The sequence below is a fragment of the Schistocerca americana genome, chromosome 1, assembly GCF_021461395.2.
Source record: "Schistocerca americana isolate TAMUIC-IGC-003095 chromosome 1, iqSchAmer2.1, whole genome shotgun sequence".
Lineage (NCBI taxonomy): Eukaryota > Metazoa > Arthropoda > Insecta > Orthoptera > Acrididae > Schistocerca > Schistocerca americana.
In genome coordinates, this window is record NC_060119.1 from 904,214,084 (window position 1) to 904,237,829 (window position 23,746).

Sequence of the window (23,746 nt, forward strand, 5' to 3'; positions counted from 1 at the left end):
AAAAGTTACATAACTAACTAGTATGATCCGGTGGCAGAAATGAGTTATGTACAAGAATTCCAGAAAATATGGAAACTTTGTGACAAATGCATACTTGAACATCAGTACAGAGGATAACCAAGCCCGCAGGTTGCGCCATTGTATTTGACCACATATGCCACTTGTGCCATTATACATTATAAGTGTCATTCATGGTTAAAACAGTGTTCTGTGTAGTTGTGAATGCATTATGTCAGAGCTCATTGAATTCAAACGTGGGCAAATTGTTCATGTTTGTATGGGGGATGCTTCTCTAAACAAGGCAGCCAGAGTGTTTTGATGTTCCAAGAAGCACAATATCGAATATTTATACCACATGCAGGGGAAGTGGAAAAACATTGTCTGCGAAGTCACATTGCAGTTGAAAGTGGCCATTGAGTGAGGTGACAGATGACCATTGAAGAGAATTGTGATGAAAAATAAAAGGACTACGCCTGCAAAAGTCACTGCAGAACTGAATGCCACCCTTGCGAGCTGTCAGAACCAGAACAACAAGCAGGGAGCTTTATAAGCTGGGAATTGCAGACTGAGCTGGAATTCCAAAACAACATATTAATGATCCAAATGGCTGTAACATGAAAACGTGCTGCCAAGGCCATAAAACCTGGAATGTGGAGCAATGGAAGAAAGCCATTTGGTAGGATGCTTCTTGTTTCACAGTTTCCAGCTTCTTGTAGAATTTGTGTCCCAAGCGTGAAACATGGTGTGGGTTCAGTGATGATTTGGGCAGCCATATCATGTTATTCTATCTGCACTGTGGTTACTGTGCAAGCTTACAGTACTGCGAAGGATTATGTCACCATTTTGGCTGATGAGATCCATCTGATGGTACTGTATTTGTTCCTTAGTGGCAATGCCTTATTCCAAGACAACAGGCCCCCTTTTCACACAGCTTGCATTGTCCATGACTGGTGTTGTGAGCAGGAAGATGAGTTGCTGCATCTCCTCAGAACACAAGTCACCAGATCTCAATATTATTGAGCCTTTGTGGTCTACTTTGGAGAGAAGGGTGCATGATCGCTATCCACCTCCATCATTTATACCTGAAATTGCCACAGTTTCACAGGGAGAATTGTTTAAGAGTCCCTTGAAAACCATACTGTGTCTGTACTTTGTATTTGTTCATCTCGAGACAACTGTAACCTGTTTTGAATGCCAATGGGTTTCCTACATTGTATTAGGCATAGTAATGTGTTGTGTTTTTGTTTTTCCATGCTTATATATTACCCCTTTCATATAAACTGTTTTTTATGAGAAACTTCTCATTAAGGTTATGGTAGACCCAGTGATAAAGAGTTGTGGGAAATTGTTGCTGTTTGCTTCATAAATAAGTAAATACTGAACTGTCCTTCCAATTGCAGTTTTCTATTTTCATTGCTTCATTTTATTCATAGAGGCATACTGTTTTTTCTTGGAAATATTTTATGAAATGCATTATTTCGTCAGTAGACATTTAGTACTTACAGTTGATATAAAAGAATTGTTGTCTGTCATCAGAAGCCCTCAGAGGCCAGCTTCTGGAGATGAAGTACCATTGACATTGTCTACAACACCTCCACTACATTCACTCCGTGGTTGGGTACCACCACTTGTAGGACCATTGCCTGATGACTTTCTAAGGATAACACCAGCCACGACATGGGATAGTCACCATAAGAAACAGGTAATTAGCATTGTGTGCACTAGGATGTGCCTAAAATACACATATTTTTTTCTGATATACCAACAGTCTATCATCCACATCTTGTGTAAGTAATGATGCCCATTTGCTGTCAATCTCTAGAGAAGAGTGGAAGAAAGTCTGATGTTCAGGCACTTTCTTGTCTTTGTTGGAGGTAACTGCATCTATAAATGTGTGACATAATAATTAGTTGTTGCAGTTCTTCCTGTCAATGTGTATTTGCTATCTACATAATACTTATGGTTAAGTTGCACGACATATCTTCCAGTGGTAAACTTGACTATATAATATTTAGTAAATATCAGAGATGCTGAGTTGCACACACATCTGCAGACTCAGAGAGCTGTGAGTGTAGTTTCAGCTCTCTGAGACTGCAGACGTGTGTGCAAGCTGCGTTTGCGTGAGTGTGTGTGTGTGTGTGTGTGTGTGTGTGTGTGTGTGTGTGTGTGTGTGTCCACTGCTGACAAAGGCCTTAATGGCCAAAAGCTATGAGTGTGTGAATCTTTTTATTGTGCCTATCGCGACTCAGCATATCCGCTATATGGTGAGTAGCAACTTTCCTTCTCTGTATTGTTACATTCCAACCTGGATTTTCCATTGTTTAATATTCAGTAAAAATTTTTGTTAAGCCAAGATCGCCAATTGTTATAAAATGTCCATGTTACCAGTTTTTGCTCGTTAAGTGCAATTGACAGTATAAGCAAATAACAGGCAGAGAAGGAAGTGAAGGACAGTATGATCACAGTTCCTGAGGAAACAGTTCAGGTTATGAGACCCAAGTAGCATGGATGGTGGAACCAAGAATGTGAAGAAACATTGTCATACTAGAAGGAAGTGTGGCAAGAATGCTATCCACAAAAAAGGAAAGATGGTTTTTAAAATTTAAAGAAGTGTGATTACAAGCAGCAGAATTGATGATAAACATTAAAGATGCATATGATAATGATCAGCTTGGTTAAATTGAAAATGATTGTCAGGGAAAAAATCAGAGATTTCTACCAAGTTTTGGGTATAACCTCTCAAAGTTTAATCCCCCCAATATCTGTTGTTGAAAAAATAATGGAAACCTAACATTATCCAACAAAGAAATCTGTGAAGTATTAGCTCAATATTTTGAGATTTTGTTCACTTGTTTATTTTGTTTTGTGGTGATGCCTCAGAACATGTCCTACCAACCGATCCCTTCTTCTAGTCAAGTTGTGCCACAAACTCCTCTTCTCCCCAATTCTATTCAATACCTCCTCATTAGTTATGTGATCTACCCATCTAATCTTCAGCATTCTTCTGTAGCACCACATTTCGAAAGCTTCTGTTCTCTTCATGTCTAAACTATTTATTGTCCACGTTTCACTTCCATACATGGCTACACTCCATACAAATACTTCCAGAAAAGACTTCCTGACACTTAAATCTATACTCGATGTTAACAAATTTCTCTTCTTCAGAAATGCTTTCCTTGCCATTGCCAGTCTACCGGAAGGCGTAGGAAACAAAATGAGAGGACTTGCCCATTGACAAGCTTGAATGGGAGCAACTAGACAATTATCTTGCAATTCTTTAAATTCACTGTCTGCTTTGTCTCTTAAAGCAATAGTAAGAGCCTCTTTTTCAATTTGAGAATAATCGTACCAAGTTTGTGTTAACAACTTTGAGGCAAAAGTGATAGATCTGTCTTGTTCACCAACTCTGTGTGAATGTACAGCACTGATTCTGTAAGAAGCAGCATCGACTTGCAAAACTACCAGCTTGACAGGGTCAAAATGCACTAGACATCTGTCTCTGAGCAAAGCATTTTTGAGTTTCTGAAATGCATACAACCTGTAGTTCAGACAAAATGGACATTTATGTGATGCAAGTAATGCACTGGAGCTGTAATCTGAGTGGCATTCAGTGTGAACTGAATGTAGTATGTCATCTTGCCTAATACTGACTGCTGTTTAGATGCATTAGAAGGAACAGGCAGTCACTGATCACAAGCAAAAGAGATTGGAAGGGGTGCACACCCCGACTGTTTATCACATGACTTAAGCACAATAGTACAGTTTGAAAAAAGTCACGCTTTTCGAGATGACACTTTAGTCTTGCTTCTGAAGACACTCAAAAAAAGAGTACGCAAATTGGCAATGTGTTCCTCTGGTGTACGATGCGAGACAACAATATCAGCAAGTTAGTTTGAACAAAATGGCACTTTTGCACTCAGCTGTCCCAAGTAATGTTGAAAAATAGCAGGTGTAGAAGCATGGCCAAAGGGCAAACACAAATACTTGAACAGTCCAGATTGTGTATTTACAACAAACACTTTCTGTGATTCTTCATCTAATGGAATCTGCAAGTAGGCATCATGCAAATCTAACTTAGGAAAGTAATGTCCTGAACCAAGCCTATCCATGAGTTCCTCAGCGTGAGGTAACGAATAAGTGTCAACTACTGTCTGTGGGTTGACTTTAGACTTGAAGTCAATAAAAATGCGAAAGCGACCAGAAGGCGTAGGCAACAAAATGAGAGGACTTGCCCATTGACTAGCTTTAATGGTAGCAATTAGACAATTATCTTGCAATTATTTCAATTCACTGTCTACTTTGTCTCTTAAAGCAATTGGAATGGGGTGTGCCCGGAAAAATGTAGGCTGTGAATTTCTCTCAATGTAACATGCGCTACAAAGCTGTTAGCTCTTCCCATTCCTTCTGAAAATAGTTCAGGAAATTCTCTAAGCAAGCTAACAACACTGTGTTTAGGGTCAAAAGCTGATACTGAAAGTACATTGTCTTGGATGGTAAGGCCAAACAAATCAAAGGCATCAAAACTGAATATTTTCTCACTGTCTCTTGATCTCAACACAATAAAATTCACCTTCCTAGTGTAAGATTTGTAAGTGGGAGGCAAACTACACTGTCCAAGCACTGAAAATTCCTGCCTGTTGTAAGTAGTGAGGAGCTTGCTAGATTTAGAAAGGCATGGTGAGCCTAACTGCTTGTACAGGGCATGATTAAGCAAGGTTACTTAGGCACCTTTGTTTAACTGAAAGTTCATACAATGGCCAGCAATTCATAAAGAGACAAATAGTTTGTTAGAACGTCATTGCACAGCACTAGGGCAAGAAGGAGGCACAACCTTAATCTTACTTTTGTCAGAACCTGTTGTAGGTTTGGAAAATACAACATTCACTGCATGTGCATGAGTCTGTTTTTTTTCTAGGAGTCGGCAAAACTGACATTTTCGTGCCATTGCAAACAAACTGCTTGGATATGGCCTTTTTTTCTACATGTACAACATGTTGCATTACACGATGGACTATCCTCTCTTTTATGGTGAGCAAAGCATCTAGGGCAAGACTTGACAAAATGCACAGGTCTGTTTACCTGTCTACCTGGCTGTCCATGCGGTTGTGTATGTGCTAGGTGTTGTGGCTGCTTGGTGCGGTTGCGAGCAAGGGCTGGCTCAACCCTACAAACTGGGGCCTGATCAAACTAATCGGCTGCTATAGCACCCAAATCATATTGCTCTATTATTTGCAGTACTTGAGGAAGTGATGGATCAGAGTACTTTAGGATCTGTTCCTGTATTCTACTATTGGGGACATTGAATGTTATTGCATCTCTAATCAATAAATCACTGGAAAAGTTGCCACAGCTACACTTAAATTTACACTTCCTAGTCATGCCTGTTAATGCTGTGTACAACTGATGGTACATCTGTTCCGGATTTTTCTACAAGCGAAAAAACTGATATCTGGCTGCAGCTACTTGGAGTTGCTGGTACTGAGTTAATGCAGCGATTACTTCATCGTAACTGAGTTCATCAGGAGATGCAGTAGGGACCCCATAGTTGAAAGAAAGTATTGTAACTTTACCGTACCTTGAACTCAATGAAGTTCACAAAGTGTTTGGAAGTGTGTCAGGTATTCAAACCATTCTCTCTGGTGTCATTAAATTGCCAGAACGGCTGTATGCTGTCAGCCGCACTTATTGGGCTGGTTGGGTTGTCTGTCACGTGGCCTACACAGCTTCTGTAGCCAGGAGTTGTTGTACCGTTGTTAGTAGGGCAGCAATTTGTTGTAGCCCAAGTAATATGCCTATGACTTTCAGATTTCTGGAAATCTGCCCTTTAAACTTGTCCAAGTTCAAATTTAATTACAATTGTTTCATGTTATCATATGTTTCTTTCATGCAAGGTGCATACCCAATTGGAAATGGTAAAATATTGCCATTATGCAGTAGCAGACACTTCAAACTTACTTTGGAGGAGTCGATAAATAACCTCCACTGATCACTTTTATAATTAATGCCCATAGCTATCAATAGTCCTGTGCATCACTACAAAAAACAAGTCCTTTTTCACTTTTGAAAAATGGAAGGAATGGCAAATTTACAGTCACATTTACTGCCTTATCATGATGATTCCACTGTTGTAATCTTGACACCAGCAGTTCAGCTTTACCTTTTGGCAATTCCGGATCCCACACTAGGACATTAAGTTCACACTTTGTTATTTTGTGAATCTCTGTACATTCACCATTACACACAAAATCAAGATCTTTCGAAGAACTGGTTTTTGAAGGTGATGGTGTAGTACTAGTTTCACTACTGCCCTCGTCACTGTCAAATCAAGTGGCCTCCATGAGGCACTGGTCGCATGGCAGACGGTATGTTAGAATATGTCAGGGAAGACTTCTTAGAAACACCATTAACATAGTTGTCATACAAAACTATGTCATTCATTGTCAACCATTGATGGTTCTTGACAGATCGTGGGTATAGCAAAGCCCATGGAAGATCTTTTATGTTCCAACCATGAATGGAGACTTGAGACACAAGATATGCAACATACATGAGGAGCCCAGGGCCTGTCTCGGTCCCTTATTACAAGCCTAAGTACTGTCTTTTTGCCTTCCTAGTATGTGGGGTTATTGGCCTCCTTTGTGATTTCAGTGTAGCCTGTCTGCAGATGTAGCAAAAATTGTCAGCACTGTTGATGCATTTGCAAGGCATATTGAATCACAGGAATTACGATGACCACACACACTAACTACACTCTAGAATCCCCTTCCCCTCTGCCGCCCCTTCCCCCTTCCCCTTCCCCTTCCCCTACAACTTCCTGCTACGAGCTTACGCTAAAAATAGCTCCCAAATACAGCTATTGCTGCATGAAACTTCATTATTCTGTCTGTCATCAGTGGGATTTTGAAGCCTATATGGGAAGGGATTGACAGTGAATGCTCATAAGATATATTATAGTTAAATCCACCCTACTTTAACTTGGATGTGAGAGCTAATTCGAGTTTTTGATTGTCATTTTCGTTGCCAGTGTGGTTGATATAGTTAACGAACATTTATTTTATCTTAGTTATAATTTCGTTGTTGGCTAGTGTTATTAAATTATGCTCTGTGAAAGTTCTACAAGGTTGTTTCCAGAATGAATTTTCCACTCTGTAGTGGAGTGTGTGTGCTTATCTGAAACTTCCTGGAAGATTAAAACTGTGTGCCAGCCCAGGACTCAATCACAGGACCTTTGCCGTTAATGGGCAAGTGCTCTTTCAGTTGAGTTACGTGAGCAGGACTCATGACCTGTACTCATGCCTTTACTTCCAACAGTAACTGATTTTCTACTTCCAAACCTCACAGAAGTTCTCCTGTGAAACTTGCAGGAAACTCAAAAGAAAGGATATTGTGGAGTTGTGGCTTATCCACAGCCTGGAGGATGCTCCTACAATGAATTTTTATCTGTGAGTGGAATGTGCGCTGATATGAAACTTGCTGGAAGATAATAACAGTGTGCCGAACTGGGACCCTGAATCCTGGACCTTTGCCTTTTGCAGGCAAGTACTCTACCATATGACCTACCCAAGCATGACTCACAACTCATACTCACAGCTTTACTTCTACCAGTATGTCATTTCCTACCTTCCAAACTTCATGGCAATTCTTCTGCTACTCCTTCAACTTTCATGCGAGAACTTCTCTGAAGTTTGGAAGGTAGGAGATGAGGTACTTGTGGAAGTAAAACTATGAGGAGGATTGGTTGAGAGTCACACTCTGGTAGCTCAGTTGGTAGAGAGCACTTGCCAACAAAAGACAAAGGTCCTGGCCTCAAGTCCTGATCTGGCACACAGTTTTAATAAGCCACAAAGTTTCTGCTAGGTTGCTTTCCCTTCCGTTCCTTTTCCCCAGTCCATGTCCTCCTCCTACTACTTCTCCTTCTCTCTTCATTTTCTTACTGCTAAATTCCAGTCCACCATCAATTTTAGCCCCCTGTAACTGTCAGGATAATTTCCTTTACACCCTCATACATCCATTCAGTGTCTTTATCTTCAGAGATAGTAGGCATATACTCGTATACTAATATGGTGGACATAATGTTCATATGTAGCTTTGCTGCGATAATGTGTTTACTGTGTTCATAGGAGCTTACCCACCTTCATATTTTCTTGTTCATTAATAGGCCTGCTTGTGCATTATCCCTGTTTCATATTGTATTTAGAACCCTGTACTCACCTGACTACTAGTCTTATTCTTTCTGCCTCCACTTCACTAGTTCCCTGTGTATCTAACATCAACCTACCTGTAATATGATTAACCTGATTTTTTGCGGTATTTCCTTCTCTCTCTGTCTCCTTGGTAGTACATGTGTACACAACACCTCAGTTTTGGTTTTACTTTTCCATACATTTATTATTCTATTTTTGAGATGATGAACAGCTTCTCAACTTCATAAGATTAATTGTGCTCAAATCAGGTTAGCACTCACTAACAAACAAGAGTCCAGTGGCAGAATTCATCAGATAAATTGTGATGTTATTGAAGCACAGTTTTTAGAAGCACTGTCCAAGAATCAGTAGTACCTGTAACAAGTCATTAAGCTGAAATGATAAACTGTGGCATGTAATTCAGTTCCTGTTTGCATTATAGCTGTCTGACAGTAACCCATCAGATAAAAGTGCTCTGTAACACTTCACTTAATTCAGCCCTCAGTGAAAGCCGCCATGCTCAACAATCTCGTGTTCCAGTGACATCTGTATTTTGGCAGCCAGGTTGCACATAGCTGTTACATGAGGGATTACTGGAAGCAGACTTGAAATAGGTATTGCTCATGTAGTTGCTCAATTGAGATTGATTTTTTGGGTGCTGTCCCACTATTTAAATACTGGTGTATGAACAGATTGTCGTTTTGGGAACTACACAATCATTTGAGAAACTGTTAGGTTAGATTTTGCTATTCATGACGGTCTAAAAATATTGATAAAAATTTTGTTTGTGAAATATAAGCAAGCAGTAACTGCTTCCGAACTTTACTGTTGATTATCTCGTAAGTTAGTTAGTTCTGTGAACTATGTTACTGAAGTGTCGGAATGTTAGTCTTTATAAGGAGTGGTATCATTAAGCCCATACATATGCATTAAGTCACATGATATTTGCTAAGTCGTACTATGATAAAAGGTTCAGCTATCTGTATGTTTTGATTATGAACACTTCCATGAAAACTACATACATTAGCAGTATCAGCACATTAAATATAATAACCCGATCAGTGTATCTCAATGAAATTCAGTCTGCATAATGTTTTGAAATATATATGTATGTACCTCATGTAAATTATGTAAATATCTGTATCCAGATGGGATAAATATCAGGGAAAAGGGTTATCAGAAGTTGAAGCAATAACATATGGAGTAATTACAACTTGCTGTGTCTCATATCCATTTTCCTAAATACTGAATGAAGAGCTCTAATATTCCACACTCCAGCATACAGAACATCAGTTTGTTTTTCTTCATGAACCGTGGCTCAAGTTATAAAGAATAGTTGGCCATGCACTGGATATGTACCCAGGAGAATAGTTCATAATGGGAGGGACCATCCAGGGTATAAAGTCACTGTAAAGAAACTTCTAAAGAAACAGAGAGTAGTGCATAAAGGTGTAATACAAAGCTTAGGACTATAGATGGAGAGATGTTGAATGAAACATGTTTGGCTGTCAAGAGAGCAATGCATGAAGCCTTCAATGAATATCATATTGTCAAATGATCTTTTACAAAACCCAGAGAAATTCTGGGTGTATATAAAGGCTGTTAGTTGTACCAAAGTTAGTGTCCAGTCCCTAACAAAAGAGTCAGGAACTGAAATTGAGGGTAGTAAAGAAAAAGCTGAAATGCTTAACTCTGTTTTCAAATGTTCTTTTGCAAAGGTAGAGCTAGGAGTATTGCCCCAATTTAACCCTTGTACCACTGAAAAGATGAGTGAAATCAGTACTAGTGTTGATGGTGTTGAGAAACAGCTGAAATTGTTTAAACTGAACAAAGCTCCAGGGACCGAAGGAATCCAAGTCAGATTCTATACTGAATTTGTGGCTTAGTTAGCGCCACATCTAACTATAATCTGTCGTAGATCCTTCAGACAAAAAAACCATGCCCAGTAGTTGGAAGAAAGCACAGATCGCACCTGTCTACAAGAAGGGTGATAGAAGTGATCCACAAAACTACTGCCAAATATCCCTGATATTGATTAGTTGTAGAATCTTATAACATATTCTGAGCTGAAACCTAATGAGGTATCTTGAACGCAATGACTTCATCCTTGCCGACCATCATGGTTTCTAAAAACATCAATCATGTGAAACCCAACTCTCACTTTTCTTACATGACGTACTGAAAGCTTTGGATCAGGGCAGGCAGGTAGATGCAGTATTTATTGATTTCCAAAAAGCATTTGATTCATTTCCACACCTACCCTTATTGTCGAAAGTTTGGTCACATGGGGCATCAAGTGAAATTTGTGACAGGATAGAGGACTGTTTGGTAGGGAGATTGCAGCATATTATCTTCTTGGGTGGAGAGTCATTGTCAGATGTAGAAGTAACTTCGAGTGTACCCCAGGGAAGAGTGCTGGGATCCTTGCTGTTTGTGTTGTATATTAATGAGCTTGTGGACTATGATACAGTTATCTATGATGAAAATATGGTACTGTCTGAAAGAAGCTGCATAAATATAATGCCAGATCTTGATAAGATTTCAAAGTAGTGCAAAGATTGACAACTTGTTTTTAATGTTCAGAAATATAAAATTGTGAACTTCACAAAATGAAAATAAAAAAAAAAAAAAAAAAATAGTATCCTATGACTGTAATATCAGTGAATCTCAATTGAAATTAACCAATTCATTCAAGTACCTGAGTGTAACACTTTGTAGGGATATGGAATGAAATGATCACATAGGCTCAGTTGTGGTTAAAGCAAGTGATAGACTTTGGTTTATTGGTAAAATACTGGGGAAGAGCAATCAGTCTACAAAGGAAACTGCTTAAAAATCACTCGTGTGACCCATTTTAGAATGTTGTTCAAGTGTGTGGCATCCATACCAGATGGGACTGATGGGGGATATTGAACATATACAGAGAAGGGCAGCACTAATAGTCACAGATCTGTTTGATTCATGGGAGAACATTACCGAGATGCTGAGGAAACTGAACTGGCAGACTCTTGAAGATAACTAATTAATATAAACATGGCAGTCAAAACAACTTAAAATTATAATTTGTATACAGAGATGTTACCTTAAAGCTACTTCCTGCATTAAATTGTATAAGCATTACAGAAGATGCTAAATTGTTACTTATTAAACAATTTATAAGTTGCTAAAAGTTTATGTTGCAGAAATCAGTTTTTTCATTCAGCAAATTTGCTGCCTATTTAAATGTGTAAATAAATTTATGACTCCTCTTCTAATGTTTTGACGACTTAAAGTATGAGTGTGGGTCTGGGTTATACTGACTTATTTCCCCAAACCACATTCCAATTCTTTACGAGATGACTTACTAGGGGTCTGCAGCCACTCTTATCTATTGGATAGCTGGCTGCTGGAAACTTTCTTGACTTCTTCTCCATCAAATAACACTAGGTACAGGAACGTTCAAGCCACTTTCTACTGGTGAAATAAGTAGTCGTACAAACTTTACGTTTCGTCGATCAATGATGTATTTGACTTTCAAGCGCAATATAAAGTCTCACTTTCAACATAATATGTAACTTCAGTAAGTCTCTTTTACAGTTCTATGTTAGAAACAAATTGTTTTATATTCGAAAGAAAGTCTGCTTAGACACCATGACTTTCAGAAAAAGAGACTGAAAAAACATCTTGCCTCTCACAAGGCTGAGTCAAGAGTCTACAAGAGTACTTTTTCAACTGTTCTTGTTTCACATAAAAATACTCAGTGACACAATAAGCACAGAGCTGCAGATTCCATGGTTCTTCCTTACACACTCACTAACACATCTATGGATTGTCTGACAGGTACTTGTCGGTGCTGTTCAACCGCTGCGTTTACTTTCTTCGTGCGACTGATTTTAAACCTGCACACACAAACATGTGACGTGCAGTAGGTAGGATTCTACCATCCCACACTCATGAACAGATTATCGTGTGTTCAAGATGGTAGAAGGCTGAGTGGTTCTAGAATTTACACAGAAATTCTCAAATCACTACACTCTGTAATGTAGTTTGTATGATACTGAGGGATTTGTATATTTTTTGACCTGTGTCCCACAAGTTTTTAGTCATGGATGATTTCTATTGAAGTGGTTAAAACTAAATGTATCACAGCGTTCCTGGAACTGTTTTTTGATTTTTTACAGTTATTTTTAAAATCTAGAGTATATAATATGCAAGTCACTTTTAACAGCAAATTTTGTGCCCTCCGCTCTCACCTTTGTTGTGTATTAGTTGTAATAGGTTATCATCAGTGTCTCATCCTGTGTGTGTGAATATTTGGTTCTCTGAATACATTTGCAGCTTCTTGGAAATGTTCCTATTCTAGGGTAAAACTGGTATATTTCATAATGTAGTTGCTGTCCATCATTTTATTGCTTTGCATGGAAGACTGAATTCATAGTAATATTGTGCTGATGTATTCCAGCATCCACTGGTTTTTTCTGCTATTTTCATGTCCTTCAATTCTTGCTGGCGATGATGATCTGTTAATGGAATTATACATGAACTGTGCAGCATACTTGTAAATGTTGTTGATTTTTGTATCTGATGATAATGTGATGTGCTGTGAAAGCCAATGTTGCTGTATGTTGCCTTTTTGTATAGGCCTGTCTGACATTTGTGTGTCAGGTGTTTTCTTGGAATCCAGAGATGTAGAAGATCGATAAATTACTCTTCTTTATGTTTTGCTATAACTGAGATGTTTCTATGTAAATAGTTAAATGCCATAAAGGTTTAATTAATTTTATACTCATTTCCATAAAAAAGGATTAACATGCCACCCACACATTTTTTATAATATAACATTTCCTGAGCAACTATACTCTTTCTACTAAGAATTTATTTTCTAAGTAGTTAATAAAATCACCAATTTAGTATTGGAGGGCAGCGTGGAGGGTAAAAATCGTAGAGGGAGACCAAGAGATGAATAGACTAAGCAGATTCAGAAGGTTGTAGGTTGCAGTAGGTACTGGGAGATGAAGAAGCTTGCACAGGATAGAGTAGCATGGAGAGCTGCATCAAACCAGTCTCAGGACTGAAGACAACAACAACAACAACGGCAACAACAACAATAAAATCATCTGCTAAAAAGCAAGAGATGTTGGAGCTCATGGTAAGGCAAGGCTAGCCATGCCTCCTTCCTCCTGGTGGACTGGAGATGTGTGTGCATGCGCAGGAATCGGGTGCTAAAGCTCTGTATAGGGAAAGTACAGCCAACTTGCCAGTGGCCGCCATTTTGGGCCCACTATGCCGCTGGTGATACATTGACTTCTGCAGCATATTTAGTTGTGTATATTAAAGAAGTGCACTTGATTGTCTAATGCACTGCTAAAACTGATCAGTGGCTGCAAACGGAACTTGTCGGATATTTAACAACAAAAAATCTCATCAAATTTATGCTAAATGAGTCGAAAAGCATTTGTTGTGGCGAGTATGAAACACAGTTTTTCCCCTGTTATCCTTTATTAATAGCAAAAGCAGATTTTGCAGTTCTTGTTGGGGTATCAAGTATGAATACCTGTTTTCATAGTTAGCGTTAAATTGGTCCTATCCAATAGTCAGCAGGACAAAACGGAACCAATGTTAGTTTGCAAGTGCAAGGAAAAGTCCATCGCTAATTTAAAGCTCTATATCAACTTACTAGCTTTTGACAATGTTGATTGGAATACTCTCTTTCAAATTTTGGAGGTGGCAGGGGTAAAAAACAGGGAGCGAAAGGCTATTTACAATTTGTACAGAAAGCAGATGGCAGTTATAAGAGTCGAGAGACATGAAAGGGAAGCAGTGGTTTGGAAGGGAGTGAAACAGGGTTGTAGCCTATCCCCGATGTTATTCAATCTGTATATTGAGCAAGCAGTAAAGGAAACAAAAGAAAAGTTCGGAGTAGGTATTAAAATCCATGGAGAAGAAATAAAAACTTTGAGGTTCGCCGATGACAATGTAATTCTGTCAGAGACAGCAAAGGACTTGGAGGAGCAGTTGAACGGAATGGACAGTGTCTTGTAAGGAGGGTATAAGATGAACATCAACAAAAGCAAAACAAGGATAATGGAATGTAGTCAAATTAAGTCAGGTGATGCTGAGGGAATTAGATTAGGAAATGAGACACTTAAAGTAGTAAAGGAGTTTTGCTATTTCGGGAGCAAAATAACTGATGATGGTCGAAGTAGAGAGTATATAAAATGTAGACTGGCAATGGCAAGGAAAGCGTTTCTGAAGAAGAAAAATTTGTTATCATCGAGTGTAGATTTAAATGTCAGGAAGTCATTTCTGAAAGTATTTGTATGGAGTGTAGCCATGTATGGAAGTGAAATGTGGACGATAAATAGTTTAGACAAGAAGAGAATAGAAGCTTTTGAAATGTGGTACTACAGAAGAATGCTGAAGATTAGATGGGTAGATCACATAACTAATGAGGAGGTATTGAATAGAATTGGGGAGAAGAGGAGCTTGTGGCACACTTGACTAGAAGAAGGGATTGGTTGGTAGGACATGTTCTGAGACATTGAGGGATCACCAATTTAGTATTGGAGGGCAGCGTGGATGGTAAAAATCAAAGAGGGAGACCAAGAGATGAATACACTAAGCAGATTCAGAAGGATGTAGGCTGCAGTAGGTACTGGGAGATGAAGAAGCTTGCACAGGATAGAGTAGCATGGAGAGCTGCATCAAACCAGTCTCAAGACTGAAGACCACAACAACAACAACAACAACAACAACTTACTTCTTATTCCTACTACTTGGCACTACAAAAATTTGCTCATTTATTATACGAAATAAAGCATTGGATTCAAATATATGTGCGCGATACCTTAGTAAATAGAACTGATAAACTTGTGTACATGATTACGCATGCATTATATTTTTGTCAGATTTATCCCATAAGATTTTGCCTGCAAATTGTTGTATGACATTAGGAGAATGATTACAAAAATACAAGAGAATATAATATTTTTAAAATGTGTATGAATAAAACTAGTCCTACAATCAAAAGTAGGTTGTAGGAAACAGTAACAACTGTATTCATATTAATGCAATGTAGATTAGTGGGCAGGTTGCAACAGTAATGATAGACTCCCGGTATCGTTAATGGTTAGTGAATGAAAGATCATAAGTTTGGTACTTGCCCAGTGCAACTTTTTTTTCTTTTTGCACATTAAATTGTGTAGAACAAAGTACAATTTATTATTGTGAGATCCTAAATATAAGTTTGAACCATATTGTACAGTTAATCAGGTCAAATTTTTACTAGTCATAGCAACTTTGTATGGTACCACTCACTACTTATCATTTTATGACAGTTCCACTAAAGCAGAGTTATTAAACACGGTTTTCCAAAACTCCTTCACCAAAGAAGATGAAGTAAATATTCCTGAATTACAATCAAGAACAACTGCCAAGATGAGAAACATAGAAGTAGATATCCTCAGAGTAACGAAGCAACTTAAACCACTTAATAAAGGCAAGGCCTATGGTCCAAATTGTATACCAGTCAGGTTCCTCTCAGAGTATGCTGGTAAAATAGCTCCATATTTAGCAATTATATAGAACCACTCAGTCACAGAAAGATCCGTTCCTAAATACTGGAAAATTGCCTAAGTCACACCAATACTCAAAAAGGGAAGTAGGAGTAATCTGCGCAATTACAGGCCAATATCACTAACGTCAATTTGCAGTAGGGTTTTGGGATTCAGAAAATATCATTCTTGTGAAACACAAATAGCTCCTTATACTCCTGAACTAATAAGTACTATTGACAGGGGATGTCAAATTGATTCTATATTTTTATATTTCCAGAAGGCTTTCGACACCGTTCCTCACAAGCGTCTTCTAACCAAACTGCGTGCCTATGGAGTATTGCCTCAGTTGTGCGACTGGATTTGTGATTTGCTGTCAGAAAGGTCACAGTTCGTAGTAATAGATGGAAAGTCATCGAGTAAAACAGAAGTTAAATCCGGCATTCCCCCAGGAAGTGTTATAGGCTCTCTGTTGTTCCTGATCTGTATTAACAACATAGGAGACAATCTGAGTAGCTGTCGTAGATTGTTTGCATATGATGCTGTCATTTACCATCTTGTAAAGTCATCAGATGATCAAAACGGCTTGGAAAATGATTTAGATAAGATATCTGCATGGTGCGAAAAGTGGTAATTGACGCTGAATAAGGAAAAGTGTGAAGTTATTCACATGAGTACTAAAAGAAATCAGCTAAATTTCGATTATACAATAAGTCACTCAAATCTGAAGACTGTAAATTCAAATAAATACTTAAGGACTACATTTACAAATAACCTAAATTGGAACAATCACATAGATAATATTGTGGGTAGAGCAAACCAAAGACTGTGATTCATTGGCAGAACACTTAGAAGGTGCAGCAGGTCTACTAAAGAGATTGCTTACACCACACTGGAGTGTTGCTGTGCGGTGTGGGAACCGCATCAGGTGGGACTGACGGATTATGTAGAAAAAGTACAAAGAAGGGCAACTTGTATTGTATTATCGCGAAATAGGGGAGATAGTGCCACAGACATAATACGTGAATTGGAGTGGCAATCATTAAAACAAAGGCATTTTTCGTTGTGTGGGATCTTCTCATGAAATTTCAATCACCAGTTTTCTCCTCTGATTGCGAAAACATTCTGTTAGCACCCACCTACATAGGGAGAAATGATCATCATGATAAAATGAGAGAAATTGGGGCTCGCACAGAAAAATTTAAGTGCTCATTTTTCCCGCATGCTGTTTGAGAGTGGAATGGAAGAGAGACAGCTTGAAGGTGGTTCATTGAACCCTCTGCCAGGCACTTTACTGTAAATAGCAGAGTAATCACGTAGATGTAGATGTAGATATGTGCTAACAGTGGCAGTTTTATCTCTAAGATCTCTATTTTGTAATTAAATTACCATTAAACCATCCTATTAGCTCTTCTGATTTTTTTTCCTCCTGTTCGAATGGATCGGAAACTAAGTAACAGAATAACAAGTTTGTTTGTGTGGCCATCCTCCACAGCAAGCATATAAATACTTGTTTTGTAAATAAAACTGCCTTTCCCTGCTGCTAGTTACTTTATTTATCCCATATGCGTTTCGTCTTCTCCTGTTGTAAGGCATCATCAGTGGGATCTATAATGATACAGTTTTGTTAGTTTTAGGTTATTAAACAGTTCCCTTCACGATTTGTTTGTAAAAAAAAGTAATTAATTATGATTTGCTGATCTGCATTTCCTCACATCTGGTCGGGAGGTCGTACTACTACTTTTATCACTGCCATATAATCACATCCTTGTGTTCTCACCTTCTCACTCTTTTTCTGTGGTGGGCTATTGTTCTTTTGTCACTTGATACAACTATTTTGTCGTACACTGTTTTTCACAATATAAATATTGCAACTCCATTACGTGTTTCATCTTCTTTGGTTTATTTACCTATTTGTTGCCAACCTAACGAAGTATGTGTTCGAGACATACTGTGTGTGTGTGTGTGTGTGTGTGTGAGAGAGAGAGAGAGAGAGAGAGAGAGAGAGAGAGAGAGAGAGAGAGAGAGGGAGGGAGGTGGGATAGAGCCGACGAGTCTTTTTTTGGGGGGGGGGGGGGGGGAGGGGGGCAGGTGGGTGTACTAGCTGTTAGCGAGTGGTTGAAAACTGTAGTGACTGTTGATTTGACTTTTTGTTTCAATATTCGGTGGAGGGGTTCATGGATGAGTGAGTGTAAAGCTGCTGTGTTCTATTATTATTATATTGGACAGTATTATTGTAGTAATACTTTTTGTGAACATTATTCTATTATTTTATCTGTTAGTGTAAACAATGAATTGCTTGGCATGTGTACTTGGTCATTCAACAGGATTTTCCCCTCTGCTTTGGTTTTCTGTATGTGGTAATTTTCTTGTATGGTTAGGAGGTGTATTTTATTGTTGATTCTAATTATTTTCATGTCATCTTCTCTAGTGGTTGGTTTGTGGTCATTTTCTCTTAGGTGTTCTGCAAATGTGAAGTGGTTTGTCCCATATTTCCAGGCTCTCATGTGTTCTTTGTATCTGACATCAAATGTTCTCTTTTTTTTGCCCTATGTATGTACTTTCACAAGTGTTACACTGTAGCTGATATATACCTGCTTTCTGGTATATAGCTCTGTTTTTTGTCAGTTTTGGGGTGTATTTTTGTATAGAATTATCTGTTGTGTATGCTATGTTTATTCCCTGTCTTTTGAAAATGTTGGTGATTTTATGGGTGAGTTTGTGTTTGTATGTCATTGTGTACCATCTTGTGTTTTCTTTCATCTTTTTCTGACTATCCTGTGTTGTTGTTATGGGACTGTGTGTTTGGTTCTGTTGTGTTGTTGTCTGTGGTTTGGAGCTTTCTGCTTTTATTTTACTTATAATTTTGTAGTTTGGCTTTGTGACTGTGTTATTATTGTAACCATTATTTTGTGCTACCTGCATTATTATGTCCAGTTCTTTTTGGTAGCTTTCTTTGGTGAGTGGTACTGTGTTGAGTCTATGGAGAATGTGTTGAAGTGCTGCTTGCTTTTGTGCTTGTGGGTGGTTCGAGGATTGGGGAATGATAATGTCTGTTGCTGTGGGTTTACGGTAAATTTCAAACATATGCTTATTGTTTTGTTTTTTGATTGTTATATCCATAAAGTTAATTTGGTTGTTCCGTTCTCTTTCAATTGTGAATTTTATGTTTTTATGTATCTTGTTGTTGTCAGTATGTAATTTTTCAATTTTTGTTTGTGGTTCATCTATTAAGCAAAGGATGTCATCCATATTCCTGAACCAATATAGCATGTTGTATTCTTTTGCTACTATTTTTGTGAAAATGATCTGTTCAATGTGGTTAACAAAAATATTTGCTAAGGCACCTGAAACTGGGGACCTCATTGGTAATCCATCTTCTTGTAAATAAAATTCATTATTGAATTGGAAGTAATTTTGTTCTGTTATGAGCTTTATTAGTGTGCATATTTCCTTTATCTGTTCTTCATGGAGTTGACTATAAGTTTTCAGGTTCTTATCTATAATTTCTATAGTTTTTGGTACTAGTATGTTGGAATCCATGTTTTCTATATCTAATGAGTGGAGTGTTGCTGAGTCTGGGATTTTTATATCTTTTATTTGTTGTATTAGCTGTGTAGTGTTTTTAATGGTTCTGTCTCCTTGTACTTTGAAATTTTCAGAAAGTAATTTTAACATGTATCCTGCAAGCTTGTAAGTAGGGGATTTTCTGAAATGCAGTATTGGCCTCACAGGAAGATTCGGTTTGTGGATTTTTGGTTGGCTTCGGAGGACCCGTGCAGTGGGACTGATCTGTGTCAACTTTCTTTTGTCTGTGTTATCCAGTGTGATGTCGATGTATTTCAGAGCGTTTTTTACTTTTGTCTGGAATCTGTTTGTTTGGTCTGATTTTAATTTTGTAATACTATTTTGTGAGATGAATTCTTGTGTTTTTTTCAGTGTATTGTTCTTTGTCTATCAGTACTACTGTGTTCCCTTTATCTGCTTTTGAAATGATAACTTTTTCATTTTGAAGTTTTATCCTAAGTTTTCTGACTGCTGCAGATTCTGTGTTTTTGTTGTTTTTGTGTTGTTGTGTTTTTATACTGGTTATTATATTCTGGATTTCTTTTCTTACTAGTTCCCTAGTTAATCCAATGTTGAAACAGCTGTTTTCATTCCTATCTTCCTTTGTCAAAACACATTTGCAAAAAGTATTAATATAATAATACTGTCCAGTATAATAATAATAGTAATAATAATAATAGAACCCAACATCTTTACACTCACTCATCCATGAACCCCTCCACCGAATATTGAAACGAAAAGTCAGTTCAGCTGTCACCACAGTTTTCAACCACTCGCTAACAGCTCGTACACCCGGCTCCCCCCTCCCCCCCTCCCCCCCCCCCCCAAAAAAAAAGATTCGTCAGCTCTAACCCCCCCCCCCCTGTCTCTCTCTCTCTCTCTCTCTCTCTCTCTCTCTCTCTCTCTCACACACACACACACACACACACACACACACACACACACACACACACACACACGGTATAAACATCATAAATAGAAGTTATCTCGAACATATACTTCGTTAGGTTGGCAACAAATAGGTAAACATACCAAAGAAGATGAAACACGTAATGGAGTCGCAATATTTACATTGTGAAAAACAGTGTATGACAAAATAGTTGTATTGAGTGACAAAAGAACAATAGCCCACCACAAAAAAAAAAAAAAAAAAAGAAAAAAGTGAGAAGGTGAGAACACAAGGATGTGATTATATGGCAGTGATAAAAGTGGTAGTGCGACCTCCAGACCAGATGTGAGGAAAGGCAGATCAGCAAATCATAAGTAATTACTTTTTTTTTATAAAAAAATCGTGAAGGGAACTGTTTAATAATCTAAAACTAACAAAACTGTATGAATTTTCTGCTAATGTAATAACTCAATATTGGTAAGTTCTTAGTGGAATTAAAAAAATGGAAAGACTAAAGAAAACAATTGACATTTTATTTCAGATGTCGAGTAGTACAGAGGCTCATAAACGAGATTGAACTAATAATTAAGTTTTTGGAAAACATCATTCCTCTGTTTATCATCTCATGCCTATGTATGAGGTCAAGCACATGGTCCAATTCCACCCACGTGCTTTTCCCATAACGTTTTATGTGACGTCATTAGTTTACATTGCAAATGATGTAAGTGGCCTGTTGCTAAATGTTTAATGTGGTTGTCTTAGTTACTAGGGTAATCTTTGATGTTTGTAAGGTTTGCTGTTTATTTCAAATATGTTGTTACGTACATGGGTGTGGTTTGGGTGGAACCTGGGATCATAGCTTAAACAACTGATAGATATACTAGTAGTGATTTTTCTATTTTTTATTTATACTGAGAGTGAAATATGTTGTTTATTTGACTGTTTTTGTAAGGAGACAAGTTTGTTGAGTGTGAAGGTTAGTAGGAATCTAAGTGCATAACTACATGGTAATAAGGGAAATGAGTAGTAATGTTACTGATAATTTTTGTTTATACAAATATTTTTGAACATAATGTCGTTGAGGCACTGGGTGTATGATATTGATTGCTCTTTTAGGGGTCGTGTTGTTGTTACTGGTGTCACTCTTGTGGTGGATGTTTGTTTTTGTGAAGTGGTTTGTAGTAATGATCTAGTTGAATTGGATTGAATCTTTGGTATTTATTGGTTATTTATTTGTTAGCGGTTCTGAAATATTAGTTTTCATTTGTACTGCGACTCAGATTTTTTAAAAGTTTTTTTTTAAAGTTCTCTCCCATCTTCTTCTTCTTCTTTTCTTTGATCCTGGCTGAATTACATGATCATTATCGACCTATGATTATGGCGTATGAAAATAGTGGCACACACATCACTGGCAATTCTAGTAAATTATAACTACTGCAAGATGTCAAATTTGAAGGGACAAATGGAAATTAAGAATCAGAATTATATTTAAACAAACAAGACTCATACCATAAGCATTAATGCTACAAGTGCAACAGACTCAGTCGTATTGCTAAATACTGTTGTAACAAAAGCAATAAAGGAAATGTAACCAGAAACCAACCAGAACACAAGAAAGCCTTTCTTGCAGCAGATTCTAAACAGTCTCACAAAAGCATGTGGTATTCAAATTCTTGGGCATCAATTTGCATCAATAATGATAGATGGAAGCTTCATAATACTCAGCCGTGTAATAGCTCAGTGATCGGTGTGAGAGGTGACGGCTCAGTAGCAAAGGCTTTGTAAGTAATATCTGACCATCTATAGTGGCGATAAAATAGTGGATGTAGATGCATGTGATGTCATCCACATACATGACTCTGGCATGAATTTGATCTTGGGTATTAAAATTGTACACAAAGGGTATAAAGTAACATTTAAAATGAGAAGTGGTTTCATGTGTGATGCAGAATGTGACTAATTGCTGTAGCATAACTTAATAATTGCATTTGTTGCTTGAATGTGATTGATATGGAACAATGCTACTACACATGAGGCAGTGGATTTGTATGGCATCACAGTTTAAGACATACAAATCAAAAAAGTATGCCGAAGTTGGCAAAGGTTTCATTGAGATTAAATGACAACATGGTGGTAAAGGATCCCCTTAAGTTGTGCATCAAGAGAAAACAATCATGTCTTCCATTGAAAACTAGCAAACAGTCTTCTTAAAATATCTTGCACTTTGTTCATTCTGATTTATGTGGACCAATGGAGACATCGTCTATTGATGGAATGCGTTATTTTCTCACATTTATTGATGATGATTTATCAAGATACAAGTTCCTCTTTTTTGAAGAAAAAGTCTGGGGTCATGTAGATATTTAAAAACTTCGAAGTCATGGTGGATAAGCAGATAGACGGAAGTATCAAGAAGCTGCAGTCTAACAGTGGAAATGAATATGCCAATGATGACCTACAAAGATTTCTGAATTCTGAAGATACCATCCACCAGCTTACAATAATATACAGTCTGCAGCTGTTGTTGAGAGAGCTAATCAAACTTGGGTTGAAAAAGCTCATACCCTGATGTTTGATGCCAACTTACCAAAGGAGCACTGGACTGAAACTTTTTCTACAGCTGCATACCTATCAAATCATTCTGACTGAAGCTGTGTCTACAGCTGTATACCTATCAAATCATCCTCCTTCCTCCAAACATGGAGATAAAACACCACAGGAGAAAGCCTTCTTTATCACACTTGAGAATTTTTTGCTGCAATGCAATTGTTAACATTCTGAAACCTAATCAAGAAGTGACAGAACTTGACATTCATGGGATACTGCTGGGCAACAAAAGGTTATTGATTCATCAGTAGCAAGACTTGTTTGATAACTGCCAGAAGGTATGTAAATTTTCCAGAGAGTGAGACTTTTCCAAGTTAAAAGATGGGTGAACCTAAGATAGCCAATATCTTAGGATTGGAACAAGAAGCATTTCTTCATGACATCAATACTTTACATACTGAAGAAGAAATTAAATCAGAAGACTGTGATAATGAAGCCTTTTATGGTTTTGACAATGATGCAATGGAGATGAGTAACTTGAGAATTAAAGTATGGGTCCTATAGTTCTACAAGGGGTTGCACTTCGAAGGTCAAGCAGGGAACCAAAACCCAAGGCATGGTCTGACTTCCAAATGAAGACATTGATGCCAATGAGGTCTTGGAAGGGATAAATAAGAAAGAATGGAAAAAGGCAATGCAGAAAGAATTCTCATTTCTAGTTTGTAGTAATACATTTGAAGAGGTTTTGCTAACCAAAAGACAAAAACCTCTCCAGATTAAGTAACAACTAAAGATAAAGCCTATGACTAGCAGTACACCAGAAACATTTATTGTATGCCAAGTGGTAAAAGGGTGCTCTTAAGTGATAGGTGTCAGTTCTCAGGAAACCTTCACAGTGGTGGTCAAACATTGGTTAGCAATTAGATATCTCTTGTCTGTGGCAGATCGGCTTTGTTGATATCACCACTCCTTATCTCGATGGAGACTGAAATGAAAAAGTTTGTGTCATTCCACCAGAACATTTTGGA

At 37.8% G+C, this 23,746-nt stretch overlaps 1 protein-coding gene across 2 annotated transcripts in view; it reads left to right on the top strand.

Annotated features, from left to right (window-relative positions):
* The window catches only part of LOC124615112 (CUE domain-containing protein 1), a 223,467-nt gene that overhangs the window by 43,888 nt on the left and 155,833 nt on the right, over window positions 1-23,746 (top strand). For both annotated transcript variants that reach the window (XM_047143002.1, XM_047143001.1), the window contains exon 4: window positions 1,537-1,702. In XM_047143002.1, the coding sequence (XP_046998958.1) occupies window positions 1,537-1,702 (166 nt within the window). The remainder of the gene's footprint in view (window positions 1-1,536; window positions 1,703-23,746) is intronic.